This window comes from Hyaena hyaena, unplaced genomic scaffold (genome assembly GCF_003009895.1).
Source record: "Hyaena hyaena isolate Hyena2069 unplaced genomic scaffold, ASM300989v1 scaffold_291, whole genome shotgun sequence".
Lineage (NCBI taxonomy): Eukaryota > Metazoa > Chordata > Mammalia > Carnivora > Hyaenidae > Hyaena > Hyaena hyaena.
In genome coordinates, this window is record NW_024080921.1 from 944,363 (window position 1) to 959,395 (window position 15,033).

The 15,033-nt window shown below is 38.0% G+C and overlaps 1 protein-coding gene across 1 annotated transcript; it reads left to right on the top strand.

Moving 5' to 3' along the window:
- Positions 1 to 11: 11 nt before the first annotated feature.
- Positions 12 to 9,831, top strand: DTD2 (D-aminoacyl-tRNA deacylase 2). Its single transcript, XM_039247130.1, has 3 exons — positions 12 to 184; positions 3,905 to 3,974; positions 8,930 to 9,831. The coding sequence occupies exons 1-3, from the start codon at positions 74 to 76 to the stop codon at positions 9,253 to 9,255; spliced, it is 507 nt and encodes a 168-aa protein (XP_039103061.1). The 5' UTR covers positions 12 to 73; the 3' UTR covers positions 9,256 to 9,831.
- The last annotated feature ends 5,202 nt before the right edge of the window (positions 9,832 to 15,033 follow it).

Genomic DNA, 15,033 nt, shown 5'->3' on the forward strand with positions numbered 1-15,033 from the left:
TCCCTGCGCGCTGGAGGCGGAGCTTGCGCAGGTCGGTCCCTGAACCTGTTAGATTGGCACGCGGGTTGGAACCATGGCTGATAGCGTCCGGATTCCTCAGGCCCGGGCACTTCTTCAGCAGTGCCTGCACGCTCGCCTGCAAGTACGCCCAGCCGAGGGGGACACCGAGACCCAGTGGGTGGAGGTAACGTCAGCCCCGCCACTTCCGTTACCTTCCGGAGCGCAGGGGCGGTACTTCCCCCGTTGTCGTGGTGATCTGTCCCCGCTCTCTACGTATCCTAGCGTGGGCGGTACGTGGCCCCCGGGACGTGCTGTGGGCGGTGCGACTTCCGCTCAGCCCGCCCATCTTCTCTCGCAGTAGCTTTCCACTCTCCATCTGTCTCCTGGGTTCTGCTCCACGGGCCCTGGAGCCTTCTGCCTTAGACCCTTCGGCCAGCGGAAGGGTGTGTCCCCTGCTCAAGACCGCGAGAATTTGAACATCCTCTCACCTTATGCCTACCTGAGCTCGGTGCACTTGAGGCCTAATTGTCTCAGCTCTCTTCCTTCCAAAGAGCCAGGGCCTTGGCATGTGCTTCGCATTGCTTGGGCTAGTGATGGCTAGTGCTGGTCTGGTTGGAGACTGCAGATTAGATTATTTGCAGATTTTCAAGTGATTTGTGCTCCAGATCCCGTGGAATTCCATCTTATGTTGCCTGAAGCTAGGCCTCAGCATAGAAATGAGATTCCCCATGAAAACAGTTCTTTTTCAAGAATCTTCAAAAATTTGACTTACTTCCAACTAGAAACAAAGATTAATGTTGCGTTGTTATTGAACACAATTCCTCCAAAGAACTTAAACCATTTACACTGATAGGATTTCCTTCTACTTGAATATTTGCCTTTAAAAGATTTATAAGCATAAGTATTCCTATATTTCCCCTTTCCCCATTTCTTTCTCAAAAATTCGTGTTTCTTATTTTTGTTGCCCTCCTCCCCCCCCCCTTTTTTATGAGGTCTTGATTTCTCTTCAATGTTGTGGAATTTTGTTCTTTTTGTATTTGCCAGCCTATCCAAAGAATTGCCTATAGTTATGGCTAACTCATGGGACTATAAATCCGAAACTATTAATCATTTAGATTTCTTCCATCTTTTTTATCTTTTTATTTCTTCATGCCACATCTTATGCAAAATCAGATAGTTGATTGCAGTCTTCCAAACTACCATATGTGTTGATAAACTTTAAAAGCTATTATAGGGGCGCCTGGGTGGCTTAGTCGGTTAAGCGTCCGACTTTCGCTTAGGTCATGATCTCGCGGTTCGTGGGTTCGAGCCCCGCGTCGGGCTCTGTGCTGACTGCCAGCTCAGAGCCTGGAGCCTGTTTCAGTCTGTGACTCCCTCTCTCTCTGACCCTCCCCTGCTCACGCTGTCTCTCTCTCTCTCTCTCTCCTAGAAATAAATAAAACATTAAAAAAAAAAAGCTATTATAAAGCTTTCCTTTCCACTCCCCACACAGTTAAATTGCATGAAGAGCTGACAGGTAATTAGATAGTTAATGTTTTCCTTACACGACCATCGTCTTTTCCTATTCTACGAAAAGTTACAATTTAAAGAAAATATTGTTTTAATTGTCAAAAGATTTGAAGATTAGTGTTCTCAGTTTTATTCATTTAGAACTTTGCTGTTGCAGACTTATATTCTTCCTGAGAGGTGAACTTTTTAAAACTATGTTGAAAATTACCTGTAATTTTCTACATATTTAAAATGTTTTATACCATGGGGTGCTTGGGTGGCTCAGTTGGTTGAGCGTCGGACTTTGACTCAGGTTGTGATCTCGAGGTTCACAAGTTCATGCCCCACGCCAGGCTCTGTGCTGACAGCTCAGAGCCGGGAGCCTGCTTCAGATTCTGTCCCCCCTATCTCCCTCTGCCCCTCCCCCTCTCACATTTCTATCTCTCTCTTTCTCAAAAATAAACACACATTTAGGGGTGCCTGGGTGGCTCAGTTGGTTAAGCATCCAACTTCACTCGGGTCATGATCTCACAGTTCGTGGGTTCAAGCCCTGCATCAGGCTCTGTGCTGACAGCTAGTCAGAGCCTGGAGCCTGTTTCAGATTCTGTATCTCCCTCTCTCTCTCTAACCCTCCCCTCCTCACGCTATCTCTCTCTCTCTCTCTCAGAAATAAATAAAACATTTTTAAAAAATTTTTAAATAAAAAATAAACATTTAAAACATTTTATACCAAAAGAAGCTACAAGAAAAGTGGTTTCTGACTTGAAGAAAGGAATTTGTAGGTCACAACTTAAAATCTATTATTGGAATAAACTAAAATACCTTAATGAGGAGGTAATGTGGTCTCTATTTCTGCATCTAATTAGATACTTAATAGAACAGGTGTCTATTTTTGCATTTTTAATTCTGACATCGGAATTGTCCAAATATGAATATGCCTGAGATTTTGACTGAATGTGCTTGAGATTTTGTCTGGTACTAAAATAATCCCAGTGGAGAGGCCTCTGACAGTGATACAAGTATCTGTATCATTCATCCTGTCAGCTCCTAATTATGGGTGTGCTTTGGAGACCTTTTCTTGTTCCAGCAGCACATTTGCACTTCTTAAGAATTGCTTATTTTCCAGAAAATCAGGTGTGAGTGCAAAGCTGCATTTATGTTTATATAGAAGGCTATTTAGATAACATATAGAGCCTATAAAATACAGTTGAACTTAAATGCAAACAACAGAAAAATTGAGTTCCTTTCATGTACAAAATAATCTGTAAAGTCCTTTTGGAATTAAAATGTATAATAAATTGTGCTTCAGCCCATAAATTTATTTTTACATACTCATTTAATAAACATTTATATAGCTCTTACTATGAACTAGACACTTTTAAGCACCTTACAAATATTAATTAATTTAGTCTTTATAATAGCTCTTGGACTCAACAAGGTTAAACTACAAAATAAACAATTTGATGATTCAGCAGCAAAATCAGGATCATTTATCAATTCTCTTTTCTGTATATATTCTATAAGATCTAATAAAGAAATATCCAAGTCTTTATATAAAATGAAATTTTTAATATTCCTGATAACAGGACTTAATATCAGAAATACAGTTCCCAATGCTTAATCACTATGTTGATTTAAAGCATTAGCAATAACAAGAAATAATTGGACAGTTTCTTGGAGTTTAATGAAGTAGATTGAGAGCGTCAGTTTTATTATCTGCAAGTAAATGGATTAAGAGGAATAAAGAGCAATGATGTCAAAAGATATCAGTCATGCTGTTTATACATCAGCCATATCTAATATAATGTGAATTCATTTGGTGTTGAATAAATGGGGCCCTGCAAACTAAACATTTCTGAGTGTCAACCTTAAGGGACAAGAGACTAGGTCATAGTCATAATGACTTTGATCAGCTGTAAATGTTTGAGGGTACAACTTGTGGTCTTCACTGCTCTTGGATATATTTTTTAAACTTAATTTTTGAAAGAAACTATAATTGAGGTAATTGAATATTGGAAAAGATTTTGTTGTATCACATATTTAAGTAATCAAATATGTTGTCAAAACTTATTTCTCTTTCGTTGGGTTTAATCTCTGTATAGCAGTTTTGAAATTTTATTTGTTTACCTCTGTATCTCTATGTAGAAGTTTTTTTTCTTTATTTTTAATTATTTTTTGTAATGTTTTATTTATTTCTGAGAGAGAGAGAGAGAGAGAGAGAGCAGGGGAAGGAGGGTCAGAGAGAGAGAGAGACACAGAATCTGAAGCAGGCTCCAGGCTCTGAGCTAGCTGTCAGCACAGAGCACAAACTGTGAGATCATGACCTGAGTGAAGCCGGACGCTTAACCAACTGAGCCACCCAGGCTCCCCTCGAAGTTTTTTTCTATTCTAAGTTTTCTCTGCTGATTTCTTACAGGTTCAGAGAGGATTAGTCATCTACGTGTGTTTTTTCAAGGGAGCTGATAAAGAACTTCTTCCAAAAATGGGTACGTATTTGATGTTTGTTTTTTGAGTGAAAATGAATAGTGATAAATGAACCAGAAGGGACAAAAAGCACAGTCTTAAATTACACTGGTAAATTATAAGTGAGTTGACTCTTTGGTTGTTGGCTTTTGCTATTTTTGCCTTTTCCAAAGTTTAAAGTAAGAAAGTGTGGTGGAATTCTTTTAAAATATCGACATCATTTATAGATTGGTTTAGAAGAGTGTACACATACAGGGGCGCCTGGGTGGCTTAGTCGGTTAAGCGTCCGACTTTCGCTTAGGTCAGATCTCGCGGTTCGTGGGTTCGAGCCCCGCGTCGGGCTTTGTGCTGACTGCCAGCTCAGAGCCTGGAGCCTGTTTCAGTCTGTGACTCACTCTCTCTCTGACCCTCCCCTGCTCACGCTGTCTCTCTCTCTCTCTCTCTCCTAGAAATAAATAAAAAATTAAAAAAAAAAAAAAAAAAAGAGGAGTGTACACATACAAACACATACACACACACAGACAATAAACTTGAGATTCAGCAGGGGTACAAAAACTTGTTAAAGGCAGGGTGGCCACCTAGGAAGAAGCAGATGCTTATTTCCACTATAGTTTCATTTTCTCCCACAGTTCCTGACAGGGGCACATGGGTGACACTGTATGTGTAAGATGTGGTTCCCATCAAATCTGGACAGCTAAGGCTTGCATCATTCTTATGGAAACTTTTAAATTAACTATATATACACTTTTTTTTATAAGATATGTATATAAATGTATAAGTTCTCCTGATCTTGAACAAAGCTCAGTGTCATCACAACCATACCTCCTCCAGGGATAGAAAAGCACGGTCAGTGTTCAGGTATCTCTGGCCAGGTATTTACCTGCCTGCAGTTTTCCAATGTCCCAGGTAGCCGATAGCACTGGACATTCCTTGTGATAATTACATAGGTTCAGATACACCACACAAATACTATCTTAAGAAAGTATTTAATAAAATAATAACATACCCAAAATACCCTGAACTAATGAAGCTAACTAATGAAGGTTGGGGATAGGTTATATTCTCTTCATTAGTAAAGGACAGCACCCATTTTGGATTAATAAGAAATATAAAGTATACAAATGGGTGGTTGCAGCATGCAGAAATTAACATGGAAGAGCTTCAAGTGGTGCAACTCAAGAGTAAATAGCCCAATGAGGAACAGCTTAGGCAAAAGGCTGAAAGCTCCCAGAGGTAATTTTATACAGAGACATCCAACATGTTTGACAACTTTGTCAGAGGATGAAAACTAGAGTTAAGGTGAGGATGGAAAGCCAATAACTGATAGTTTGAAATTTCAGTCTGGAAGATAATAGGGAACTTTGAAGGGGTTAAAGAGAAAATGCAGGGTCCCTGGCTGACTCAGTGGAGCCTGCAACTCTTGATCTCGGGGTGGTGAGTTCATGGCCCATGCTGGATGTAGAGATTACCTTAAAAAAAAGAGAGAGAAAATGCATTGAGGGCTCCTGTTACAGAATAACTGGCTGGGACCTATTACATGGGTACTGGACATTCTGTCCATTTTCCTAAGTTAGTATTTTGCCTTGAATTAAATCTTTATCAACTATAAAACGTATAGTAGAAATATACAAAAACAGGAAGAGAATTTGTCATTGTGACTTAAGATTGACTCCTAAAGTTATTTTATACTTTCTTAAGTGATTCTTTTTTTTTTTTTTTTTAAATGTTTTTTTTTTTTTTTTTTATTTCTNCATGGGAGGGTCAGAGAGAGAGGGAATCACAGACTCTGAAACAGGCTCCAGGCTCTGAGCTGGCAGTCAGCACAGAGCCCGACGCGGGGCTCGAATCCACAAACCGCGAGATCATGACCTGGGCGAAAGTCGGACGCTCAACCGACTAAGCCACCCGGGCGCCCCTTCTTAAGTGATTCTTAATCATAATAAGATGCAATGAACTAACCAAATCAAAGCACATTTTGGGTTTTTGTGGGTTTTTTTTTAAGGTTTTTTTTTTTTTAATGTTTTATTTATTTCTGAGAGAGAGAGAGAGACAGCCTGAGCAGGGGAGGGTCAGAGAGAGAGGGAGATACAGAATCCGAAACAGGCTCCAGGCTCTGAGCTAGGTGTCAGCACAGAGCCCAATACAGGGCTCGAACCCACGAACCGTGAGATCGTGACCTGAGCCGAAGACGGACACTTAACCGACAGAGCCACCCAGGCGCCCCTTTTTGTGGTTTCTTAAAAATATGTTTATTTTTGAGAGAGAAAGAGAGTATGCACACAAGCAGGGGAGGGGTATGGTGGGGGACAGAAAGAGGATCTGAAGCTGGTTCTGTGCTGACAGCAGCAAGCCTGATGCAGAACTTGAACCCACGGACTATGAGATCATGACCTGAGCCAAAGTTGGACACTTAACCAACTGAGCCACCCAGAGGACCCACATTCTGTTTTATAGTAAGTAAATCTTGTGTGCTTCCATATACATCTGAGTTCACTCTGAATACATGCATAAGGTGGTGGTAAATTAAAAGCAGTGAGGAAGGTCCACCTTAACTCTTCTAGTGGATAGTCTAAAACAAAACCTCATATATCATGATTCGCAGTAAAGAACTGTGAATCTAAGAATCACATTCTGCTTGTGTGAGTTACGAGCAAAAAGAGTCCATCTGTTATTGATAGCATTAGCTTGTACTTCCCTCTATTCCAGGAGGCAAAGTAAGCCAATGTGATGGGATTCTCTTAAACCTCGCCTCATACTTATTACATGGATTCAGATCTTTCTAATCTGAAAGATGTACCGTTGGGAACATAACCAGTTATATCCATAAAGTCTGAAATAACGTGGGTAACATAGAGATGTGCAGAATCTTTCTCAGTTCATCTTCAGTATAATTGAACTGAGATCCAGGGACCTGTCAAAGATTAACTTCCCATATATATCATTGGAGATCCTTGATTGATAACCTGTCTTAGGATCTTTGAGTTTCCAACATGCTATTAATTCGTTGTCTCATTTTTATTCTATGTACTGACATTTGTACTTGCATTATAATTACTTCTACATACTGATATTTGTATACCAACAGCATTAATTGAATTCTTAGTTATAGTCAGTAGAGGGAGGTATGTGGAAGTATAATAAATCGTACTTACCTCTGGCCTATTATTCCAAAATTGTCTACTTAGTCTTTCACTAGCCTGAGGCCTGGATAGCTGGATAGAGATCTCCCTTGGAGTGAAGTACTCTGGAGAGTTACAGTTTCCTTAGAAGCAATCAATAATGACCGCTGACCATATAGTAAAGTCCTATTCATAATAGAGAAAATTAGATGCATTTTAAAATAGATGTTAGTTGGGGTACCTGGGTGGCTCATTTGGTTAAGTGTCCGACTTCAGGGCATGATCTCGCGGTTTGTGGGTTCAAGCCCCACATCGGGTTATGTGCTGGCAGCTCAAAGCCTGGAGCCTGTTTCAGATTCTGTGTCTCCCTCTCTCTCTGCCCCTCCCCCCCTCATACTCTGTCTCTCTCTGTCTCAAAAATAAATAAAAACTATTAAAATTTTTTTAAATAAAAGAATAAAAGAGATGTTAGTTGAAAATTGATAGTGCTTAATGCACAGCTTAGGAATTCATTTGGGTATTCATCTTGGCAGGATTCTACCAGGTTAATTCCCTAATTTGTAGAGTGAGGCAATGATAATTGAATCCTTACTAATATTTACTACAAACTCTCTAATACTTGAAACTGTGGATAGCCTCTAGAAAGCATACCTTTTCAAGCCTAATTACTGGGCAGGAGTGTGAGATGTATAATTTATTTTACCGTTCATTGTTTCTTTCACCATTATCCTCTGAGGAATACTCTTTATTTTTAAACATTGATTTTTTTGAGAGAGAACAAGTAGGGAAGAGGCAGAGAGAGGGGGAGTCAGAATCCCAAGCAGGCTCCTCAAGGTCAACGCAGAGCCTGATGTGGTACTCAAACTCACAAACTGTGAGATCATGACCTGAGCTGAAATGAAGAGTCAGAGGCCCAACCAATTGAGCCACCCATGCACCCCAGGAATATTCTTTATAAGCAGAAGTTATTTATACCCTTTACAGAGTCAAGAATATCCTAAGGCTATTTATATTAGGCATTTATTTTGTTTATTGTTTTGAGAATGGCAAATGTTGCGATGAAAAGGTTTTCTAAGTTTAGATTTTTAGCTACTTATATATATTTATGATTTTTTGGTCAGTTCTTATTAGCTATAAGAAGATTATAGTTTCATAAATGCCATAAAATAATACCATGTTTTCTTGTGTATGCGTGAACATAATGCCAATATACCTTTTGATTTACTTTTTCAATTGTGACAGCGAATTTTTGATGATTCTTGCCTTCACCTTTATCCAGGGGTTACATTCGTCAAATGATCAGACATGGAAATAGTGCCTTTGAAGTTATGAAACTACAATATTATCTGGTTTATAATGAGAATAAACTAGAACCTTTGTTTCAGCTTAGAACTCTAAGCAATTAAGTTACACTAAGATTTCTATTTAATATTATTTGTGGTAAAGCAGAATTTTGTGTGAGGAGGATTTATCATGGTGCTTTTCCAATGGAATTTGCTTATGGAATACAAAAAGGAACAAAAAGGCAAAATTTCCTCATGTATCTCCCTGGGGCAACAATATTTTGAGGTTTTAGTATGCAGTTAATTTTTAGTCCTTTTTGCCTGAATTTATCATTAGATCTTGACTGTCAGTTGGATTTAGAACATGCCACTTTTTTGCATGAAATATGCCTTGTTTTTCGTGCTTAGATCATTTAGCTTAGTAAAGCAGTTTTTTAAATCCAAATAGAGACTTTGGGTAAAAAGCATGAGCTGACAAACTGGATTTTAAACATGAGATGTGCTGACTGGATGATTGTTGGTTTTCTTCATGTTTTTTTCTCACTTCAAAATGTCTTCCCTTTCTTCCCCACCCAGTTAATACACTGTTAAACGTGAAATTAAGTGAAACAGAAAATGGCAAGCTCGTGTCTATATTGGATCTACCTGGCAATGTTCTTATCATTCCTCAAGCCACTCTTGGAGGGAGAGTAAAAGGAAGAAATATGCAGTATCACTCTAACTCTGGAAAAGAAGAAGGGTTAGAACTTTATTCCCAATTTGTGACTCTGTGTGAAAAAGAATTAGCTGCTAACAGCAAGTGTGCTGAAGCTGGGGTTGTGGTAGAACATGGTACTTACGGAAACAGGCAGGTGTTGAAGCTGGACACCAATGGACCATACACACACCTCATTGAGTTTTGAAAAATTACGTTAGTTCCTACAGTTGTTTTCTGGCATAAAATGATCTTGACAGTAATTAGATTTTCCTCCCCTTCTTGAATATACTAATCTGCAGCATTTTTAGACAAAAAAATCCTGGGTCTCACCCATAACTCTGCAGTCTGCTATTCAGCAACCTTGCCAAGTCACCAAACTCTGGATCTCAGTCACCTTTCGTTCTGCTTTCCTCTACACTTCCACTTGAAAGCTTGAAAAATGCTTTCTATTCACTTCATAGTCATTGTGGAAATGTTCTTAGCTGCATTTAAGTAGTTTGCAGTGAAGAATATTGTGCAATAACAATATATTTCTTCTATCCTCAAATGTATGTAATGTGTAATAAAAATAACTCTATTAAAATTAGGTAAAATTTCACACAAACTAATTACAATTTTGTCAGTCTGGTTTACTATTTCAGTTTTCTGTATTTTGAACAAAATCATATGTTATCGACTATTCCTTTTAATAATAATATCTATGAAAATGTAATATAGAAATGTTATTGTGCATTATGTTACTTTCCAAGGACATCTAAGTGCTTTAAATCATTTTAAGAATCTTTAGTTGAGGGGCGCCTGGGTGGCTTAGTCGGTTAAGCGTCCGACTTTCGCTTAGGTCATGATCTCGCGGTTCGTGGGTTCGAGCCCCGCATCGGGCTCTGTGCTGACTGCCAGCTCGGAGCCTGGAGCCTGTTTCAGTCTGTGACTCCCTCTCTCTCTGACCCTCCCCTGCTCACGCTGTCTCTCTCTCTCTTTCCTAGAAATAAATAAAACATTAAAAAAAATTTTTTTTTAAAAAAAAGAATCTTTAGTTGATACAAAAACAAAGTATGAAGTTTAAAAATTGTTTTTATTTAACATACCAATGGGTTAATACTTCTGTTTCTCAGTTTTTTACTAAAATAATGTATGTCTCACATTCTGCCTTTGGTTTTTAAAAGTTACTGCTTTGTGAAATTAATGTTCATAAGTTTCTTAGGAAGTCCTTTCTTATGTAATTAGATTGCTGTAAAAGAAAGAAAGAGAAAAAGGGAAGCTTTCTACCAACATTATTTGGAAACAAGTCGACTTGTTCTTTTCCATATTGTTTACCTAACGATTTGGAGCCACCGTCATTTTTTCTGTTAGTGAATGTTTGTGCCCTTCACTCCCCATTCATATGTTGAAGCCCCCAACATGATGGTATTTGAAGATGGGGCTTTGGTAAGTAATTAGGGTTAATAAGGTGGTAAGAGTGAGTCCCTCATGATGGGATTAGTGTCTTCATAAGAGTCACCAGAGAGCTTGCTTGCTTGCTCTCTGTGCTCCCACTGTGTGAGGATGCAGTGAGAAAGTGGGGGCTACCTGCAAGTGATCAAAAGAACCCTTACCAGAAACTGATTATGTTGATACCTTGATATTCAACTTGTAGTCTTCAGAACTGTGAGAAAATAAATATCTGTTGTTCAAGCCACTCAGTCTATGGTATTTTGTTAGGACATGAGCTGACAAAGATAGTGATAAAAGATAGGCAATAAGGTAGATTTTTCACAAAATCTCAAAATATATATTTTGATATATAAAAAACTCAAAGAATAAATGGATCAATAAAATATAATACTCAGTTTTTGCAAATGCCTCTGACTTCATCTAAAAAGATATTTTAAAGAGTAAACACCAAATAATATTTCTAATTACCAAAAGATGAAGAAATTAAGTTGAATAAACATCTGAAGTAGCTGCTGAAGATTCCTTTGTGTAATAATTTCTTTAGGTCTGTCTTCCTAAGATACTTAAAATTTTTGTTATTACAAAAAACCTGTTTCTCTATATCCTTCCTGTACTATTCTATTTTGGAACTTGAAAATCAATAACTGGCTTGGTAATGAGCTCATTGTCCTTAACTTTTGCTTTATTGATTCATGATACACTTATTGAAATGTAATAAACTATTCATAAACTTTTGAACTCTTAATTTTCTCAAAGCTTCTCCAAGGAGGTGTATATGTCTTTTGAAAAATTATGTTACCTATTTTAAATCATTTTGATTTTGTGTGTAGGTGAAATGCTGACTCATAGCTCTTGATTGCTATTTTATAGTTCAGGCAGTTTTTTAGAAAATTTGCTTGAGGTACTCATGGAGAAGAGCAATTTCAACTACATAAAGGTTTGTTAAGCAGAAAGTGGTGACCAACTTTCATTTCCAGGAGGCTGGAACAGGAGAGTAAAGGCAGAAGAAATATTGAATATAAAAGTAACTACACGCTGGCTTTCTGTAGCTCTTCTGGCCCAAGGTATTCAAAGAACCTTCAATAGGTACCTCCTTTTATCTTCCCAGTATATAATGAGGATAGTGCTGTAGAAAGTAAGACAGTGCTTAAATAATTTTTCCCAAGTTCACACAATAGGGGGAATAACTTCCATCATCCTAACTTCCTATAGTGAGATTTATTAAGAACTGAAATTGATAAAGTATTAACATCTCCCAGTGTGGAACACTTGAGAAAGAACAGCCAGTAAATTGGTTCACTTACTAAATCTGATGGTGGCAGAGTTGCACCTAATTTACATGGCTTCTGCCTGCTTTTTAAGATTCTAGAGTGTCTCAGAATTTCATTTCTCAGTATTATTTTATGTGTCCACTTAGAAACGTCGTAGGGTCAGTTATAGAAAATACTGTATATAAGACAGATGAACAATGAGTGAGGTTTTAATATCTTACATATACAAAGTAAAATCAAGCACATTAAAAAAAAAGGCATGCCATTTATGAATCACGTCTGTATTGATGATTTATTGACTCCATAATGAAAGAACTGAACTTACCAAATACAAGGATTAAATACAGAAGCGTCCTACACCACTTGTTTTGGAGAATAAGAATTCATATTGGTGTTTTGAGACTAACAGTGACCCGGGGCTCCTGAGGGTTCAGCCGGTTAAGCATCTGACTTTGACTCTGGCGGGTCATGCTTTCATGGTTCTCAAGTTTGAGCCCCACATCAGGCTCTCTGCTTCAGATGCTCCATACCCCTCTCTGCCTCTTTCTTTCTGCTCACCCCCTGCTTATGCGTGTGCAAACGCACACTCTCTCTCAAAAATAAACAAACATTAAAAAAAAAAAAAGATAACATGACCTATCCTTTTACTATCTATGGTTAATGTTACAGAAGGCTCAACTTGTTATACTTAAATTTATTAGTAAGTTTAATCATTCCCAAACTTACTGAAATAAAAAAAAATCTAGAAATGCCTTACCTATTAATTTATTGAAATACTAGTTTCTGAAAGGAAAGGTCCACGAGAAAAGTAACCTTTCATTCAGAAGCCACACGTTGGTGACAACTTTAAATGTTTGATAGAATTCCTTTCCTCCTCTTTCTCCTGGCTCAAATCCTTTCTTGCAGCCCATCTTCCAAGCTAATGATCCTAGAGCATTCTTTTCTCCATAATATTTCACAGTTTCAGAAATTTATTTAATGTTTATTTATTTTTGAGAGAGAGAGAGACAAAGTGTGAGCAGAGAAGTGTCAGAGAGACAGAGACACAGAATCCAAAGCCGGCTCCAGGCTCCGAGCTGTCAGCACAGAGCCCAACACAGGGCTTGAACTCACGAACCATGAGATCATGACTTGAGTGGAAATCAATGCTTAACTGCCACCCAGGTGCCCCCAGAAACTTTTTTGTTGTTTATTTTAACCCCCGGATAGTTAACATACAATGTTCTATTGCCTTTCAGAATCTTTTATAACCTTTTATCTCCAGGTCAAAGTTTAAACTTCTGAAGCTGGAATGTTCTCCATACTTGAAAGGGGTGAATGAAATTATGCAAGGAGAACTGTAGAAAGGATCAATGTTGAAATCTTGGGAAAAGATAAAGAGCAAACAAATAAGAGGGTAGAAGACACTATAGAGATCAGGAATGCAGAGAGAAGCCCAAAGATGTTAACAGATAACATTTTCAAGATGTAAACAGTGACAAAGTCGGTACTACACACTAAAAAATTGGATGATGTGAAGACTGAGGAAAGACCTCTAGGCCTTGCAGTTAGATGTTTTCAGTTTTCTGGGAAATTGGAGTAAATCTTACAAGAGTTAGTAGAAGTAGAAAAAGATTCTTAAACTTTCGTTCTTGGGCAGTGGTCCTGTGGTCCAGGAATTACCTAGAGCCTACTATTTTAACAAAATGCAGTTCTCTAGGACCATCCCAAACTTGCTGAATTAGACTCTTAGGAGTTGGAATCTGTCCCCCAGGGGATTCTTGTGTACCCTGGAATCGCAGAGCCACCATTGCTCAGAGTGAAGCCCAGACTTCCAAGGCTGTTCTCACAGGTTTATACTCTGGCTCCAGCTTGACCTTCTAACCCTTTCTCCCACGACTCCCAATAGACATTTTCCAGTGTAACTCTGTATTTTCCTTAGACCTTGCTCATACCTAAGTTGCCCTCTGCTCTCCTAAATCCATCATCATTCAATATTTAGCTCAAGGCAATCTCTTCTGACCCCAGAGTAATTTGCCTTGCCTCTACCTTCCTCAGCATTGTGGTTGTCTCATTCTTAACTCTTGAGATGTGTCTTAAGAGATTGAGTACTTTGGCTTTAAATTTTTTATGTTTCACGTATTTTAACTGCAAGAGTATAAATAACATTGGGCAGGGACAGTATAATAGTAAGCACACATAATACAGTATCATTTTTTAAAAATCCCACTGTATTTCCACAGCACTGTGTATGTTGCGCATGCTCATGATTCTCAGTAAATATTATCTAAATTAACATGAAGATATGTCAGTGGCCAGAATACCCTTGATTTTGGATCAGTAATACCAGTGCTTCATACATAGATTTATTTGCGACTGAGGTATAAAAAGAGGTTGGAATGTATAGAAAGCAAGTTTAATATAGCTACGCCTTGCTTCAATACAATAGATAACCCCTTGAGAAAAGTTAGAGACAAACTAAAACAGATTGAGATTCAGTAAAATTATGAGCATTGCTGTTTCTATTTTATTACTTTATTACATCAGAGTGGTGGCTTTATGTTTTCTTAAGGTTCTCTCTTTATATATATAGTGTAAATATTTACATAATACCCTGTGTCTAAAAAAGGTTTGCAAAAAGCAAGCGTGTCTAAAAATACAGAAGTAGAAACTATTTCATAAGAAAACCTGTATTTGAGTCCTCTGTAAAACAAACTTATTGTGAAGCAAATAAAAATGTCTTTATTTATAAATATGAATTTCAAAGCATCAAGCTGTATTAAGACCCTTCTATATTCCAAAATAAAGCAGTTCTGTGGGATACATCACAAATAGCCAACTTCATGATTAATATGACCCTAATTCTTTTTATTGGACTTTTCCATAGAAATTAATTCTTTTGCACTGGGTTAGCCAGCATTTTTTTCTCTTAAGAAGCTTAATAAAGTTTGACCTATTACATCAGCTTTTCTTCCGAATGCGAGAAGAATTTATGTAGAGAATGCACCACACCCTATGTAACCGTATCTGAGAACCATTAGCTATAAACAGTTGGGGTTGGCAAAGTAATTGTGGAGTTTTTTTGGGGAGGGGGAGTCAGAGATTTTTAGGGAACATATTACCATGCTAGCAAAAATGCCATTCTTGGCTCCAACTTAGAGATATTATTTACTTAGCTTTGTTATAACATAGATAAACTAAAGTATACTTCCTTTTTCTTAGTTTTTAAAATGTGTTTATTTTGAAAGAGACAGGGAGCTCAAGATAAGGAGAGGCAGAGAGAGAGGGAGAATCCCAAGCAG